The following is an 18,554-nucleotide window of genomic DNA, read 5'->3' as shown; positions in this document are numbered from 1 at the left end:
TGGATTAACCCTAAGTTAGGTTACGGCGCTCTAGGGCCCTCCACGAAGAGTCGCGATCAAGTCAGAAGAACACATGGCAATAAGCACTGAAAACATCAAGGCTTTCCTAAAAGTTCGCTAAGGTACGCGTTAACTCAGTTAAGATTCGAACGTTCCAAGGCACATTTTTATACGCTTTCAATGCGCTTTAACGCGCTTTAAATGCAGGAGGACATTTGAAAGGATCCGATATTTTTTACCCAATTCTCGCAGTGTTACACAGAGCACAAACCCTAGTTATTTTCGCTGCGCACCCATTGGGTGCACAAGACGATTAGGGCAACACAACTTTAGGCATTCAGTATAGTTTTCGACCACCCTCAGAGCATTCAGTCACAGTGTTCGACACGGGGTGCGTCACCTTTGTTTCTCGCTAGCTGACTTGATCGTCGGAGTCAAACGGTCACGAGGGCGCCCCTTTGTTCACTTCTTTTTAGGTACTCACAGACGAAGCAGAACGAAGGTGCCCTAGCTCGTGAGGACAAGCCACGCATAAAGACGACCCAGGTCAACCGGCGGGAACAGTATTTGTGGGAGCCACGTGGGAGGAAGATCCTTGGCATCCAAGGTAATACGTGCAGGGTTTTTCTGGCCAACGGTAAGAGAGGACTGCGTGCGATACGCCCAGCGTTGCAAGCAGTGTCAGATGCACGCTGATTGGCACAAGGCTCCGCCCGAGGAACTGAGATCCATATACAGCCCGTGGCCTTTCCATACTTGGGGAATTAATATCTTAGGCCCGTTCCCATTGGCGATAAAGCAGATGAAGTACTTGATCGTTGCCATCGAATACTTCACCAAGTGGATAGAGGCAGAACCAGTGGCACAGATCACTGCGCACAAGGTACAACACTTTGTTTGGAAGAACATTATGTATCATTTTGGGGTGCCGAGGCATCTCATTTCAGACAATGGCACCTAGTTCGCGAGCCAACAGTCGGGGAAGCTATGTACAGAAGTAGGAATTAAGCAGGTGTTTGCATCAGTCGAACACCCCAGACGAATAGGCAGATCGAGTCAGCGAACAGAGTTTTGTTGAGGGGTTTGAAACGCAGATTAAAGAAGGCTAAAGGGGCGTGGGCGGAAGAAGTACCAAGGATCGTATGGGCTTACCACACCACGCCCCAATCTTCCACCATGGAGACGCCTTTCAGCCTAGTGTATGGGTCGGACGCCATGATCCCAGTAGAGATCCACGAGAGCTCGCCTCGTTTCCTAGGTTTCGTGGCAGAAGAGTCCAACGAAGAAAGGAAAGTGCACCTGGATCTGATAGACGAAGCTAGAGAAGAGGCGAGAATTAAGGCCGAGGCTGTGAAGAGAAGAGTAGAGCGTCAGTACAGCTCTAAGGTGAAGCTGCGACAATTTCAGGTTGGTGATCTGGTCATGAGGAAGGCTCACCCTTACGAGTTGGAAAACAAGTTGTCTCCCAAGTGGACTGGACCGTTCAGAGTAATCAAAGCAAAAGGGAATGGTTCATATAAGTTAGAGACTCTAGAAGGAGGCCTCATCCCACGTAGTTGGAATGTGGCGAATTTAAAGTTTTATTTCAGTTGAAATTTTATAAAGGGGACACTCTTTTTCCCTCTCGGGGATTTTTTAACGAGGTCACCCAAATAAAGAAAAGAAAAGTTTAAGATATTCTTGCCTTAGTTTTTCCCTTTCATGTAAGATCAAAGGAACATAGACAAAGATGAGGCGTCGCCAAGATGAGGCGTCGCCAAGATAAGGCGTCGCCAAGATAAGGTGTCACCAAGATAAGGCGTTGCCAAGATAAGGTGTCGCCAAGATGAGGCGTCACCAAGATAACGCGTCGCCAGAAGTAGGCATCGCCAGATAAAGAGGCGGAGGTCAGACACAAATCAAGATAACAGGTATGTGGAGTGTAAGTTAAAACCCGGGTGCCTAGTCCTTGAGCAGGGGTTAAGGGATTCCTTCGGGACGCCCCCTCCTCAAGTATGAATAGCTAGCCCTGGTACTAGATGTCAGTGTAAGTTAAAACCCGGATGCCTAGTCCTTGAGCAGGGGTTAAGGGATTCCTTCGAAACGCCCCCTCCTCAAGTATGAATGGCTAGCCCCGGTACCAGATGTCAGTGTAAGTTAAAATCCGGATATCTAGTCTCTGAGCAGGGGTTAAGGGATTCCTTCGGGACGCCCCCTCCTCAAGTATGAATAGCTAGCCCCGGTGTCTGGTGCTTTAGACACCCTGAGGACGATACGGCGTTGCTGTAGTAGGCCTCTCTTCAAGCATGGGCGCCAAACACAAAGAGATAAAGGCTAAGTTGCACTGGTGTTTTAGACAGTCCATGGGTGATACGATGCTGATTGTATAGGCCTCTCCATAGGCGTGGGCACCAGAGCACGACTTTTGTCCAAAGTGTATAGATACAATGAGGACACCCAGAGCAGGTCTCTCCTCGAGCGTGGACACCCAGTACAGGTAAAGATAAGTCCTCGTCGCCCTTGAGCGATGTCGAGGCCAGAGAAGAGATGAGAGCAAGAAGAAGAAGAAACGTGAAAGCACAAGTGCCAGAGGCCAGAAAGTACGTGAAATTAAATCCTCCTTTGCGTGGCAAGCGACGCCTTCATGAGGAAGACTCCTCGCAGATACGAAGGCCAAGCCAGTTTCTGAGTGAAGAGACCAGGAGAAGGGTAGGCGGTACGACTTAGAAAGAAAGAACAAGAGAAGAAATCACGTGCTACCTAAGGAGTTAAAGCTGAAGCGATGAAGAGATGTATCGAGGGAAATGCATTTGATGTAGTAAAGAAGACAGAAACAGATAAAAGGTGCAAGAGAAATTAAAGCAAACAAGGATGTAAAGGCAAAGGTCGAATAAGTATTTAAACAAGAGCCAATTGTCAGAATTACAAATAAATTCAAATGTATATACCAAGTTACAGGGAAAGGGTTCAAGATATGCATAAGTTCACTCCCCAAGGTCGAGGGGGACAACCTTCCCATCGACAATATGGCTGGAAGGGCTGCAGTTGGAGGTGTCAATCCCCGGGTTTTCACAGGCGGCTTGAGCTAGGGCCTCCTTGAAACCCACTGCAAAGGTATCGGCCATATCATCGATAAGTTTCCCTTTGGCCTGCTCCAGTCCTTTGATTGTGCAGTCCTGAATCTCCCTCTCCGCAATAAGCTCTTTCTTGGTCCTCTCCTGCTCCTCGATCGCAGAGTCCCCAGAGGCTAGCTGCTTCTCAAGAACTTCCTTCTCCACCTGGAGCTTGTTCAATTTGGAACTGGCCATGCTCAGTTTGGAGAAGGTTGAGCTTCTCCATCTTTTCAGCTAGCTCCCCCTCGGTCTTCTCCAGCAATTGCTCCCGGGTAGCGCATTGGTCAGCAAGTCGTTTCTATTGTGCCTCGGAAGCTCGCATCGTCACTTCGAGAGCAACAATTTTGGATTGGAGAGACGCCACCTGTGCAAGAAGCTCAGTGCCAGCTTGCCCTACGTCATGTAGCCGTTTGCCGGCTTCCGCATTGACCTCTCGGGCACTTCTCAAAGAGGCTTTGTAAACCTCCTCTTGGCACGCCCAACCTCGGCACAGGCTCTCCTTTTCTTCCTTCAGGGTAGCCACTTCCTGTCAGAGAGTTTGGAGGGTGCGTGCCTCATCAACCTTTGACTTTGCTTGGGCGCGCCACTCAAGTGTGACGGCCAAGAAGGCCCCCAAATAATAAGGCATGCCCTCTGACCGTGGCACTCCGGAAGATTCACCTGGCGACAGCCTCTTATTGAAACCCCTCATCAGCTGCATGATGGGAGGGAGAATCGCTATAAGCTCTGGGGCAGGTGTTGGAGCGGCGGGTGTTGGATTTGGTGTTGGTGTTGGTGTTGATAAAGGGACAGACTCCACCACCCCCTCCTCCTGGACTGTTAGTGGCGAAGGAGATGGCGAGGGAGACGTGAGTAAACAATACGGTTCGTCCTCCTCCTCTTATAGGCAGGTCCCACATCCGAGTCTTCATCCTCGGAGGAGATGGTGAGCACCCTCTTGCCTTTGTCAAGGGGGGCTGTAGGAGGAGTTCCAGCTACAGCCAGTGGGACTACAGCAATGGGAGGGGGTGATTTGGGTGTTTGGAGGGTGAGAGGAGAGTTTGGTGTTTGTAGGGAATGGGGAGAGCTGGGTGTTTCGGCAATATGGGGTAGTGGAGATGGTGGCAACATATTGGACTGGATAGGGGAGGTGCTGGAGGCGCCGCCCTTTGCCTCAAAACGAGCCTTCAAGGACCTGGCCAGTTCAATTCGCGTGGCGGAATCCATCACTGATGCTGCACCAAACAAATCAAGCAACAAAGGTTAGGGCTGATATTAACGCGAAAATTTGGAGTACAGAATACCAACTCTACTATTAAGGCAAATTTGCGGATCAACAGCAAGTATAGAAATTAAAACAGTCAAGCATCGCATGCATGAGTCATAGAAAGCACGATTAAGAGGCAAGGATAGGGAGGACAAAGAAAGGGGGAAGTTTCCCTACCAAAGTATGAAGACAAGGTGCGCGCATTGAACTCACAAGCTAAGAGCTTCAACGTGTTGAAAACGATCTTCAAGCCAACCAAGGCCTCGCACTCCCCCCTGTCGGAGGAAGACAGCTCGTCCAAAGATTTGGGTTTGACCAGTTTGGGCTTTTCCGTCCAATACAGGGGGAACCCATCAAGAGCTGTGGGGTTGCGCTTGTTCGCACACACCCTGAAAAAGAGGCCTTTCCAACCCTTGAAGAGTTCTGGAAGAGGGTTAGGAGGATTCTTCTGGCAATTCCAGAGAAGCTTACCCAGAGACTCTTCCCCTGCTTTTTCACTTCAAAGAAATGAAGGAAAGCGTCCACTGAAGGTGGGACGCCCAGGTGCCCACATAGAATTTGAAAAGCCCTGACGAAGGCTCAGCCGTTGGGGTGTAGCTGGGCAGGGGATGTGTTAATCTCGGTGAGTAACTCCCTCTCAAAGGACGTGAAAGGAAGGCGCACACCAACGCGTTTGAAAACCGCTTGGTACATGAAGATGAAGGGTTTCCTGCCATTAAACTGGTTGTCCACACAGACTGGTTCCCCAGGGGTGCCATGGCGAACAGAGATGTGGGAGTCGTGGGTGCTACAGAAGGCGTTAAAGTTGTATAAATGTGGGTCACCTTGGTGCTTCACCACGTCTTCTACGGTGGTTTGGCTAGTGCACTCAGCCAAGAGCTCTTCTGAGGCCCAGGGGTACTGAGCCTTATAGTCGACCTTTGGGGGAGGATTGGGTGTTGTTTTTGTACGCGCCATAGTTTGATGAGAAGAGCTGAAAAATGAAGAAGAGGAAGGGTTCAGCGAATGACGTTAAGACAGAAAGGGGAAGAGAGACCCTAAAAAAACCCTACCCACGCGAGAAATCCAGAAAAGAGGGAAGAACGAGAAAGCAGAGGAAAGGGGAAGAACACAGAAATGCAGAAGAAATAAACAAGCCCAGACAGTCATGAATTCAATACAATAAAGTGCAAGGGAGACCGGAGTAGAAAAACCATACCTTTGGTGATTTGGAAATGGAAAGGGATGAGCTTTGTGAACGAAGAGGGGAGGGATCGCGAGAGCTTCAGAGAAAAGAAGAATGAACAGTAGAGAAGAACGCAAGGGAAAATAGAACAGTAGTTGAAGTGCGGGATTTCGAAGACTTAAACGTTACGACTGAAGCGCAAGAGTGGATTGGGACCGTGCGATTGAGCCACGTGTCAAGAGATTAAGCGTTAACTTGAAGGGCAAGAGGCACCAAGCTCTGGCCATACGATTGAGCCACGTGTCGAGAGATTAGAGCATGACCCAAAGCGTCACTTTTCCCGCTCTGAGAATGTTGCATCGTCAGATGCCTAGGAAGTGTCACGTCCACTGCTCCAGGGAATGTCACGTCAGCCGCTCAAGGGAATGTCACGTCAGCCACTCAGGAAATGCCACGTCATCAAAGTGCCACGTGGACAATAGGGCGAGGCCTTAGTCTTTTTGCTGAAAACAAGTGTCAGCTAAAGACTGGAGGGCTTGTGTATCGTCCCGTCCCCGGGCGTTGACCAAAGTCAAAGAAAAAGTCAACGTATGCTGGGGCCCCTCAAGGGACCTGTTCCCGCCGGTTGACCTGGGTCGTCTTTATGCGTGACTTATCCTCACGAGCTAGGGCTCCTTCGTTCTGCTCCGTCTGTGAGTACCTGAAAAGAAGTGAACAAAGGGGCGCCCTCGCGACCGTTTGCACTCCGACGATCAAGTCAGCTAGCGAGAAACATCAAAGGTGACGCACCCCCGTATCGAACACCGTGAATATATGCTCTGAAGGTGGTCAAATAACTAAGTAACTAGTGCTTTCTGCCCTAATTGCCCGTGCGTACAGTGGGTGCGCCAACAAGACAACTAGGGTTTCTCTGTGTGTAAAACTGCGAGAATTAGGTCAAAACTTGGATACTTTTTCAAATGTCCCGAGGTCCCTTTTTATACACCTCCTGCATTTAAAGCGCGTTAAAGCGCATTGAAAGGGTATAAAAATGTGCCTCGAAACATTTGATACGTAAACTAAATTAACGTGTACCTTATCAAACTTTCACCAAAATATTGATGAACACGTGCTTATTGCCACGTGTTTTTATGACTTGATCGTTATTCTTCGCAGGGGGACCTCTCAGCGCCGTAACCCAACTTAGGGTTGTTCCATTGTGTGAGTCTTCTTTCCTCGAAGTGCATCTGGCGTGTGGGGTGATTTTCTGGGTGCCAACTCACGCGCCCCAACCTCTAGTCACTTGCCCTAGGAGTGTATCTACTTTCCTCTCGCACCATTCACCTGGTTCACCCCTGGGCGTGACCCTCTTATGGGTCGCATCTATCCCGGGGGTCTCCCTGAGGTGGCGTGGGTACTTCACGAGTCAGGTTATTCCCTACTGATACCATAACTATGGCTTTGAAGCCACATTTCTCTTCTCTTTGTTACTGTTCTGGGCTACACCTTAACCTGGCGACGCTTTCTCCTGGCGACGCCTTCTCTTGGCGATGCTTTGCCCGGGCGATGCCTCGTCTTGGCGAAGCTTTGCCTGGGCGACGCCTGGTCTTGGCGACGCCTTGTCCTGGCGACGCCTTGTCCTGGCGACGCCTTGCCTGGGCGACACCTCATCTTGGCGACGCCTTGTCCTGGCGACGCCTTCAGTGGTCAATCTGTTGACTTCCCTTCTTTGGGGCCCTCGAGTGGTCCCACCATATGTTGACTTTGACTTTGGTCAATACCCGGGGACGGGACGGTACACAAGCCCCCCAGTCTTGAGTTGATAACTTCTTCTCAGCGAAAAGACTAAGGCCTCGCCCTACTGTCTACGTGGCACTTTGATGACGTGTCATTCTCTGATCAGCTGATGTGACATTCTTCGTACCACTGATGCGACATTCCCTCGAGTGTTCTGACGATGTGACATTCTCTGAGCGGGAAAGGTGACGCTTTGGGTCATGCTCTAATCTCTTGGCACGTGGCTCAATCGCACGGCCAGCGCTTGGTGCCTCTTGCGCTTCAAGTTAGCGCTTAATCCTTCGACACGTGGCCCAATCACACGGTCCCCATCTAGCGCCTCTTACGCTTCAGTCGTAACGTTTAAGTCTTCGAAATCCCGCGCTTCGACTACTGTTTCATTCACTCTTTGCATCTCCTCTTACTGTTCATCTCCTCTGCATCTCTTGCGTTCTTCATCCCTACGAAAGCTCGCAGCCCCACTTCCATCAACAAAGGTATGGTTTTTCTACTCCGACCCTCCTTACACTTTACTGTATTATCTCATAACTGCCTGGGACTGTTCATTTTCTTGTATTGCTCTGTGTTCTTCTCCTTCTCTCTGCATTTCTTCACTCTCCCCCTTTTTTCTGGGTTTCTTGCGTGGGTGGGGGTTTTCTTAGGGTCTTGTCCCATTTGCTTCTTCAGAAACTCCTTCACTAAGCCTTTGCTTTTGCTTCCTTCTCCAGCTTCTCTACCAACCTATGGCGCGTACGAAAACAACGCCCAATCCCCCTCTCCCAAGGGTTCACTACAAGGCCCTTTATTCATGGGCTTCTAACGAGCTCTTGGACGAATGCACCACTTTAACTACTGTTGAAGACATAGAGAAACATTTGGGTGACTTGAGGTTGTACAACTTCAACGCCTTCTGCAAAACCCATGATTCTCATATCTCCATCCGTCATGGCACCCCTGGGGAGCCAGTTTGCGTGGACGACAAGTCCAATGGGGGAAAACCCTTCTTTTTCCTTTACCAAGCGGTATTTAAGCGCATCGGTCTGCGCCTCCCCTTCACGACCTTCAAAATGGAACTGCTCACGGAGGTCAATGTAGCCCCTGCCCAACTACACCCAAATGGCTGGGCCTTCGTCAGGGCTTTCCAGATCCTGTGTGGGTACCTAGGCATCCCACGGTCAGTGGACGTTTTCCTTCATTTCTTTGAAGTGAAAAAGCAAGGGAAAAGTCTCTGGGTGAGCTTTTCCGGGGTTACTAGCAGAATTCTCCTCACCCTCTTCCAGAACTCCTTCAAAGGTTGGAAAGGTAATTTCTTCAGGGTGTGTTGCGCCAAGCACGACCCTGCAGCCCTGGATGGCTTTCCTCTGTACTGGACGGAGAAGCCCAATCCGACTAAGCCCAAATCTTTGGACGAGTTATCCTCTGCTGATAGGGAGGTGTGTGTGGCGTTAGCTGTCCTGAAAATCGTTTTCCACACCCCGACACTTATATCTCGTGAATTTAAGGCCGATGCTCTTTCTGCATATTTTGGTATGGAGTCTCGCCCCTTGTTTGTCTTCTTCATATTTGATTCTTAGTCGTGCTTTCTCTAATTATCGCAAGCAATGTTTACCTGCTCTGATCTCCACACGTGTTGTTGCTCTGTGAATTTACCTCAGTAGCAGAGTTGACATCCTGTACTTGGCCCTGAGTTCAAACCTTAACTCTATGTTTCTATGCATGGCCATACGTATTTGACACTTCTCACCTAACTAGCTTTTGTTGCTTGGTTTGTTTTGGTGCAGCATGAGTGATGGATTCCGCAACACCAATGGAGCTGGCCAGGTCCTTGAAGGCTCGTCTTGGCACGACGTCCACAAAGGCCGGTGCCTCCAGCACCTCCCCCCTCAAGTCCAATCCATCGCCATCATCACTACTACCCCATACTACCGAAACACCTAGCTCTCCCCATTCCCACCAAACACCAAACTCCCCTCTTACGTCGCAAACACCTTCCACAGCCCAAACGTTCAACTCTCCTCCAACACTCGAAACACCTCACTCACCCCTTCCCATCGCTGCAGTCCCACTGGCTGTAGCTAGCGTTCCTTCCATAGGCCCTCCTGACAAAGGCAAGAGGGTGCTTACCGTTTCCTCCAATGATGACGACTCGGATGTGGGGTCTATGAGGGACAACCCCCCAATGCCACATCTCCCCACGCCAAACAGTCCAAGAGGAGGGGGTGGTAGAGTTCGCGCCCTTACCAACACCAACACTGCCCCCCGCCGCCCCAGCGTCCACTCCAGAGCTCTTGGAGATCCCTCCGCTAATCAGGCAGCTGATGAGGGGCTTCAATGATAGGTCGTCACCGGGGAGCTCCTTTAATGAAAGGAGGGAGGGCATGCCCTATTACTTGGGTGCCTTCTTGGCCATTGCCCTTGAGTGGCGCGCTCAGGCCAAATCTAAATTCGAAGAGGCAGGCGCCATCCAAGCCCTCCAACGGGAAGTAGCTACCCTGAAGGAGGAGAAAGAGAGCCTATCCCGAGGCTGGGCGTGCCAAGAGGAGGTCTATAAAGCCTCTTTGATGAGTGCCAAAGAGATCAATGCAGAAACCTGCAAACGTCTACATGACGTAGGACAAGCTGGCACTGAGCTCCTTACCTAGGTGGCGTCCCTCCAATCCAAAATCACTGTTCTTGAAGCGGTGATGCGAACTTCCGAGGCACAACAGAAACGACTTGCTGACCAATGTGCTGCCCGGGAGCAACCGTTGGAGAAGACCGAGGGGGAGCTAGCTGAAAAAAATGGAAAAGCTCAACCTTCTCCAAACTGAGCATGGCCAGTTCCAGACCAAGTTGAACAGGCTCCAGGTGGAGAAGTAGGTTCTTGAGAAGCAGCTAGCCTCCGAGGACTCCGCGATCGAGGAGCTGGAGAGGGCCAAAAAAGGGCTTATTGCAGAGAGGGAGATTTACGACTCCACAATCAAAAAGCTGGAGCAGCCAAAGGGAAACTCATCGACGATATGGCCAATACCTTTGCATTGGGTTTCAAGGAGGCCCTAGCTCAAGCCACCTGCGAAAACTCGGGGATTGACACCTCCAACTGCAGCCCTATGGGAAGGTCGTCCCCCTCGACCTTGGGGAGTGAAACTCTGCGTAGTTTGAACCCCTTCCCTGTAACTTGGTATATATATATTTGAATTTATTTGTAACTCCGACAATTAGCTCTTGTTTAAATACTTATTCGACTTTTGCATCCTTGTTTGCTTTAACTTCTCTTGTATCTTTTAGCTTCTCTTACTCTTTATCTGTCTCTGTTTCTTTTATCATGTCAAAGGCGTAATTGGTACCTACTTTCAATGCGTGATTCACCACTTTGCTTCTAACCCTTTAGGTAGCACATGACTTCCTCTTTTACTCTCCCTTTCTAAGTCGTGACGCGTACCTTTCCCTTGGTCTCTCCATTTAAGAAACTTATTTGGTCTTCGTATCTGCGAGGAATCCTCCCCATGAAGGCGACGCCTCTGCCAAAAGGTAAAGGGGGATTTAACTTCGCATACTTCTCCTATCTTCGGTAACTCGTGCTTCCATCATTCACCTCCTCCTTGCTCTTCACTTACTTGTTCTTAAGCCCCCAAGCGCTTACTACTAAAGGTATCGCTGGCTTTACCATCATTTAGGATGAAAGGGGTCTCATCTTTCCTTTCTGGCCTCGACATTGCTTAAGGGCGAGGAGGGCTTATTTGTTCTCCTGTGGCCTCGACATCGCTCGAGGGCGAGGAGGACTTATCTCAACTGTACTGGGTGCCCATGCTCGAGGAGGGACCTGCTCTGGGTGTCCTCAGCGTATCTAGACACTTGGGACAAGAGTCGCGCTCTGGTGCCCACACCCATGGAGATGCCCATACGACAACACCATATCATCCATGGAGTGTCTAAAATACCAGGGCACCTGAGCCCTTATCTCTTTGCGTTTGGTGTCCACACCTGAGGAGAGGCCTACTACAGCAGCGCCGTATCGTCCTCAGGGTGTCTAAAACACCGGACACCGGGGCTAGCTATTCATACCTGAGGAGGGGGCGTCCCGAAGGAATCCCCTAACCCCTGCTCAAGGGCTAGACGCCTAGATTTTTAACTTACACTGACATTTGGTACCGGGGCTAGCTATTCATACTTGAGGAGGGGGCGTCTCGAAGGAACCCCTTAACCCCTGCTCAAGGACTAGGCACCCGGATTTTTAACCTACACTGACATCTGGTACCCGGGCTAGCTATTCATACTTGAGGAGGGGGCGTCCCGACGGAATCCCTTAACCCCTGCTCAAGGACTAGGCACCCGGAATTTTAACCTACACTCAACATACCTTTTATCTTGCTTTGCATCTGACCTCCGCTTCTTTATCTGGCGACGCCTTGTTCCGGCGACGCCTTATCTTGGCGGCGCTTCATCTTTGACGGCGCCTTGCCTTGGCGACGTCTTATCTTGGCGACGCCTTATCTTGGCGACGCCTCATCTTGGTGACGCCCCATCTTTGTCTTTGTTTCTTTGATCTTTGATCTTACGTGAAAGGGAAAAACTAAGGCAGGAATATCTTAAACTTTTCTTTATTTGGGTGACCTCGTTAAAAAACCCCTGGGAGGGAAAAAGAGTGTCCCCTTTACAAAATTTCAACTGAAATAAAACTTTAAATTCGCCGCATTCCAACTACGTGGGATGGGGCCCCCTTCTAGAGTCTCTAACTTATACGAACCATTCCCTTTGGCTTTGGTTACCCTGAACGGTCCAGTCCACTTGAGAGACAATTTGTTTTCTAACTCGTAACGGTGAGCCTTCCTCATGACTAGGTCACCAACCTGGAATTGTCGCAGCTTCACCTTAGAGCTGTATTGACGCTCCACTATTCTTTTCACAGCCTCGGCCTTGATTTTCGCCTCTTCTCTGGCTTCATCTTTCAGATATAGGTTCACCTTTCTTTCCTCGTTGGACTCTTCTGCCACGAATCCTAGGAAACGAGGAGAGTTCTCGTGGATCTCCACTGGGATCATGGCATCCGACCCATACACTAGGCTGAACGGCGTCTCCATGGTGGAAGATTGAGGTGTGGTGTGGTAAGCCCATACGATCCTTGGTACTTCTTCTGCCCACGCCCTTTAGCCTTCTCTAATCTATGTTTCAAACCCCTCAGCAAAACTCTGTTTGCTGACTCGACCTACCCATTTGTCTGGGGGTGTTCGACTGATGCAAACACCTGCTTGATTCCTACTTCTGTACATAGCTTCCCCAACTGTTGGCTCGCGAACTGGGTGACGTTGTCTGAAATGAGACGCCTTGGCACCCCAAAACGACACACAATGTTCTTCCAAACAAAGTGTTGTACCTTGTGCGCAGTGATCTGTGCTGGTTCTGCCTCTATCCACTTGGTGAAGTATTCGATGGCAACAATCAAGTACTTCATCTGCCTTATCGCCAATGGGAACGGGCCTAAGATATCAATTCCCCAAGTATGGAAAGGCCATGGGCTGTATATGGATCTCAGTTCCTCTGGCGGCGCCTTGTGCCAATCAGCGTGCATCTGACACTGCTTGCAATGCTAGGCGTATCGTACGCAGTCCTCTCTTACTGTTGGCCAGAAAAACCCTGCAAGTATTACCTTGGATGCCAAGGATCTTCCTCCCATGTGGCTCCCACAAATACCTTCGTGGAGTTCAGCCATTATCACGGTGCACTCGTCGCCACTTACGCACGTCAAGATAGGGTGCGTAAACACGTGTCTGAATAATATCCCATCTACTAAGGTGTACCTTGCGGCGTTCCTCTTAATCTTCTTGCCTTCTTCTGGTTCCGCTGTGAGGATTCCGTCCGCTAGGTATAGCCTGTAAAGGGTCATCCATGTGTCGCCTTCCTCCAAAGCACATACCTGTACACCCTTTTCTTCTTCTAGCAAGGTCGCGTAAGTACTAATGCAGGGTGCCCTTGCCGTATCTTGACTCAAAGAGTGATGGTTCCTTGGCTTTCCCCTTGCTGCACTAACGTGAAGAACATCCACCCTGTTGTCCGCAACAAACTTTCGCGGCGTTTTGAGGGTCTCTTGGATTACAGTCCTTTGCCTTCCCCCCTTGCCTGAGCTGGCCAGCTTGGCAAGCAGGTCAGCTCTGGCATTCTGCTCCCTAGGGACATGCACCAACTCAAAGGCAGCGAAGGCTCTATTCAACATCTCGACGTACCTCAAGTATGCGGCCATCTGTGGATCCTTTGCCTGATACTCCCCCGTCACTTGCCCTGTGACCAATTGTGAGTCACTCTTTGCCAGGAGGCTCTGAGCACCCATTTCTTTAGCCAACAGCATCCCATCAATCAATGCCTCATACTCCGCCTGGTTGTTGCTCGCTTTGAAGGCGAAGCGTAAAGCTTGCTCGATCAACACTCCATTAGGCCCTTCAAAAATTATTCCGGCGCCACTCCCTTGCTGATTGGAAGATCCATCCACTGAGAGCATCCACTGTGACCCTAACTCCATTTCTCGAGGGTCTCCTCCTGGTGAGAGCTCTGCCACGAAGTCAACATAGACTTGCCCTTTGATGGACCCCCTGGGTTCATACTGGATATCGAACTTCGACAGCTCTACCGCCTAGTGAACCATCCTCCTTGCTACATCTGGCTTTTGAAGTACTTTCTGGATGGGAAGGTTTGTCATCACCACCACTGTGAAGCTGTGGAAATAAGGGTGGCCTTTCTCCCCTCCAGCAGACACAAACCTACACAAAGCTGCCGTCCTTCCAGTCCATTGCTGAACTTCTTTAACTGAAGTTGGGCTCCTCATGGCTATAATAGCTGCACACTTATCAGGGTTCGCCTCTATTCCCCTTTCAGTGAGCATAAATCCCAAGAACTTCCTTGCTTCCACGCTAAAAACACACTTTTTTGGGTTTAATTTGAGGTGATACTTTGATATGGTAGCAAACAACTCTTCCAGATCCGCTGCGTGCTGCCCTCTCTCGTGTGAAGTCACCACCATGTCATCTACGTAGGCCTACACGTTCCTTCCCAGCATGGGTGCAAGGACCTTGTCCATCAAACTCTGGTAGGTGGCGCCTGCATTTTTCAACCCAAATGGCATCACCTTGTAACAGTAACTATTCGTCTCCGTCATGAACGTCGTTTTGCTCTCATCCCTGGTGTACCGCCCTGGTAGTCGGAAGTGATGATGTGGCATCGAGCTATTATATAGGCGTGTTGAGCAGGACACCTGGCTGGCAGAAAGGAAGGAAGTCAGGGGGCTCGTGTAGTCGTCGGTTATTAAGTTGGCGTGCTCCGATCTCCAGCATACCTAAACCGGCGGTCACCGGGTTGAAGATGAAGTCGCCAGATGTGAACCCAGGCGACCAAGTGATTAGAGATCGCCGAAACAAGGACATCGCCGAAGATGAAGTCAGATAGTCATTTCCTAGCTAGCCAGAGGATGAGCTCAGGAGGCAGCTTACCTGAACATACACGGTGAAGCAGGTAGAGTAGATCATGAAGGCGGCCGACGAGACCACAGGGAAGGTGTGTACGAAGGCACCCGAACTCGCCATTCAGAAGAGATCACGCTCCAAGGCAACTATGCACTGAGTTGTGTCATGCATAAGTAACTTAGCCAAAAAACCTGAAGAGTAAGAAGTGGCGCCCAAGTCAAGGATGCTCCAGATGGTGACACGTGTACAGCTGGATGCGAGCCACGTGTCCAGAAGTGTAACTGTCTGGAGAGAGAAAGTGCGCAGGTATATAAGAGATTCTAACGAACTTTTGAGGTACGCACGTTTAGATTGCTTCTTTACGCTTGCGAGTTTCGAGTACGCTGAGAGAGAACTTTGCACGGTTCCTTAGAGTTCTTGACTTTTATCTTAGTATTTGGTGGTTCAGTCGCTGACTTGGGCGTCGGAGCGTGATCGGCCGCAGCGGCGCCGTTCTGTCTTTTGCAGGTTCTTGAGGTGGATCGCGGTGAAGGACGGAGGCTAACATGGCGCAGAAGTCGATCTAGGTTTGACGAGGCAAGGCTCCAGCGTCTTGGTCAACAGGCAGGATCACCTGGGATGCATCTTGATCTGATTGTAACCTGAGAATGCGTCCAAGAAACTCAGCATCTTGCAGCCCGAGGCGCTATCCACTAATGCGTCGATGTTGGGCAGTGGGTACGAATCTTTGGGGCATGCCTTGTTCAGATCTGTGAAGTCAACGCACATCCTCCATTTCCCATTCGCCTTCCTCACTAGAACCACGTTGGCCAGCCACTCAGGGTATTGTATCTCTCTGATGTGCCCAGCTCTTAGCAGCTTCTGCGTCTCTTCCTTCACGACGAGGCATCGCTCCTCGTTGAACTTCCTCCTTCTCTGTCGCACAGGGCGAATCTTGGCGTCCATGGTAAGATGGTGGCACAAAAAATCTGGGTCGATGCCTGGCATGTCCGCCGCAGTCCATGCGAATGCATCTAGGTGGCGTGAGATTACCGCAGCTACCTCTTCCTATTCTTTCTGGCTCAAGAAACGTCCTACTTTGAACACCTTACCTCCTATCTGCCTCTCCATCACGTTGTCTATTGGTTGGGATCGCTCACCCTGCACACTCTCTGCACGAGACTCGCTCCTGCGGTCTTTTTCTATAGGCGTCGCCCTGTCGGATGCATCGGGCATCACCTCCTCCGATGCTTGTTATGAGGGCGAGGCCTCTGGGTATACTTCTTCCATCGGTGAGGCATCACCATAACTTTCTTCTACGCGCACACCCTCTATAGGCGTCGCACCTATGAGCGTGGCCTCGACAGGCGTGGACTCCGCGGGCGTCACCTCTTGTACTGGTTCTAACTCCACTCGCGAATTTGAAACGGGTGGTCGTTCAATCACCATGACCATGCCTCTTTTGGTCTTTAGGCTATTTTCATAGCATTTCCGGGCCTCTTCCTGATCCGACTTGATTACGATTACTTTGCCACTAAGATCTGGTAATTTCATCTTCATGTGGCGTGTGGAGGACACTGCCCTTAATCTGTTCAAGGCAGGTCTGCCTAACAAGATGTTGTAGGCTGAGTTGGCGTTAACCACCAAGTACCGGATATTCTCGGTGCGCGACGCCGCTCCATCAGTGAACGTCGTCCTCAGTTCCAGGTAACCAGGTACCTCCACTAGGTTATCTGCAAACCCATACAAGCATCCAGTGTAGGGTCTCTGCATATCAAGGGATAACTGTAACTTGTTGAAGGTGGACCAAAACATGACGTCTGCAGAACTGCCATGGTCGACGACAACCCTGTGTACTTTCCTTCCCGCTGTGACTACTGAAATGACAACGGGGTCGTTATTGTGTGGGACGACATCCCGCAGGTCAGCCCTTGTAAAAACGAGGTCTGACTCCCACGGGTCATCCAGAAACTCCTCAGCAATCGAACTTACTGACCTCACGTATTTCTTACACTGAGAGGCAGTGGGTCCTCCTCCGGAAAAACCACCAGAAATGGTGTGTACTTCTCCGTGAGTCGGTACTTCGTGCGCTTGACCTTCCTCTGTTGTCGTCGTGGCTGTGGTTGTGGTAGGCCCAGCGAGATAATCTTTTAGGAAACCATTCTTCACAAGCTCATCCAACTGATAGCCCAGTGCTAAGCAATTGTTAATACGGTGCCCGAATGCTTCGTAAAATTCGCACCATGATTCTATGTGAGGTCCCAGCACTTTGTCGGACTTTACCGGTGGCCTCAACCTGTCAGCTATATTGGGCACAACGATGAGGTCTTTAAGTTCTACCACAAAATTGTGCCTTAGAGGTCTATTTCCCTCTCTCCTTCCTTCTGCTCGACCCCTAGGCTGGGTCCTCCTTGCCTCGTAGGTGCGCTTCCTATCTTGGTTCTTTCTTTCTGTAGAGGCTTCGTGGACCCTAGCAGGTTGTGTGCGAATTTGCGCTCTTGGGCGTGTGGGTGCAGCAGTCGTGCATTTCTCGTGTGCCTCACCCTGAGAGGCAATGTGTTCTATCGCTCGACGCCTTACTTCAGCAAAAGTCTTGGGGCGGCTGCGATTGAGTGACTTGCTGAAGGACCCAGGACACACCCCTTTCCTGAATGCGTACACGATCATGGGTTCGTCTGTGGTACCCACCTTCACCACCTGCGCCCCGAAGCGGTTTATGTATTCTTTCAGGGTCTCACCTTGATACTTCTTCACGTCGAATAGGTCGTATGAAACTGGGGGTGGGGCCCTGTTGGCTAGATACTGCTCTCTGAATAGCCTCGAGAGCTGTGTGAAAGACGTGATGTGACCCTCTGGGAGGCTGATGAGCCAATCCATGGCCATCCCCGTCAAAGTGCTCATGAAAATCTTGCACCTTACGACATCAGAACCGCCTACCAGCATCATCTGCGTGTGGAACGCATAAGGTGCGCCTCAGGGCCCTCCATCCCTGTGAAGGTTACTTTGGGCCCCGTGAATGTGTTGGGAATTGCCGTCTCTAGGATCGCCTGTGGGGTGGCGGTCTCAGGCTCGTCTACGTCGCGCCATCCACGGCGTAGCTCCTCGTTGGTGCCAAGGGAGCTCATCGTTTCTCGCCTGAGATGCTGTGAGATCCGCCTGCATGCGCTCTTGCTCCGCCTTTGATGCTTCCATTGCCTCTCTCAACCCTTGCATCATGCCCATGAGTTGTTGCATGGTCATCTCTTAACTCCTAGCACGTGCGGGTCTCATGTTCGTAGTTTCTGGAAGCCTTCTTGACTATCTGTGATTTGAGGACTGAGACTGCGTTGGAATCTTCAACTGGAACTGAAAAACTGTGTGGTGGGACAGATGTTTTATATCGGCCTCACGGTGGGCGTTAAATGTTCCCGCCGGTTGACCTGGGTCATCTTTATGCGTGACTTATCCTCACGAGCTAGGGCTCCTTCGTTCTGCTCCGTCTGTGAGTACCTGAAAAAAAAGTGAACAAAGGGGCACCCTCGCGGCCGTTTGCACTCCGACGATCAAGTCAGCTAGCGAGAAACATCAAAGGTCACGCACCCCCGTATCGACACCGTGAATAGATGCTCTGAAGGTGGTCAAATAACTGAGTAACTAATGCTTTCTGCCCTAATTTCCCGTGCGTACAGTGGGTGCGCCAACAAGACAACTAGGTTCCTCTGTGTGTAAAACTGCGAGAATTAGGTCAAAACTTGGATCCTTTTTCAAATGTCCCGAGGTCCCTTTTTATACACCTCCTACATTTAAAGCGCGTTAAAGCGCATTGAAAACGTATAAAAATGTGCCTCGAAACATTTGATACGTAAACTAAATTAACGCGTACCTTAGCAAACTTTCACCAAAATATT

General features: G+C 50.4%; 3 protein-coding genes across 3 annotated transcripts; 1 reads left to right on the top strand and 2 right to left on the bottom strand.

Annotated features, from left to right (window-relative positions):
- Positions 1 to 1,215: 1,215 nt before the first annotated feature.
- On the top strand, positions 1,216 to 1,593 carry LOC137835559 (uncharacterized). The gene has a single exon (XM_068644123.1). It carries the CDS (start codon positions 1,216 to 1,218, stop codon positions 1,591 to 1,593), a length of 378 nt encoding a protein of 125 aa, XP_068500224.1.
- An 8,456-nt stretch (positions 1,594 to 10,049) lies between these two features.
- On the bottom strand, positions 10,050 to 12,318 carry LOC137835551 (uncharacterized). The gene is made up of 2 exons (XM_068644111.1): positions 11,985 to 12,318; positions 10,050 to 10,162 (listed from the first exon to the last, which is right to left on the bottom strand). Exons 1-2 carry the CDS (start codon positions 12,316 to 12,318, stop codon positions 10,050 to 10,052), a joined length of 447 nt encoding a protein of 148 aa, XP_068500212.1.
- Positions 12,319 to 15,921: 3,603 nt separating this feature from the next.
- LOC137835544 (uncharacterized) lies at positions 15,922 to 17,550 on the bottom strand. The gene has a single exon (XM_068644098.1). It carries the CDS (start codon positions 17,548 to 17,550, stop codon positions 15,922 to 15,924), a length of 1,629 nt encoding a protein of 542 aa, XP_068500199.1.
- Between the last annotated feature and the right edge of the window lie 1,004 nt (positions 17,551 to 18,554).

The sequence above is a fragment of the Phaseolus vulgaris genome, chromosome 11 (assembly GCF_000499845.2).
Source record: "Phaseolus vulgaris cultivar G19833 chromosome 11, P. vulgaris v2.0, whole genome shotgun sequence".
NCBI lineage: Eukaryota > Viridiplantae > Streptophyta > Magnoliopsida > Fabales > Fabaceae > Phaseolus > Phaseolus vulgaris.
Note: the sequence above shows the minus strand (reverse complement) of the source record. Positions and strands in the feature narration are given on the sequence as shown.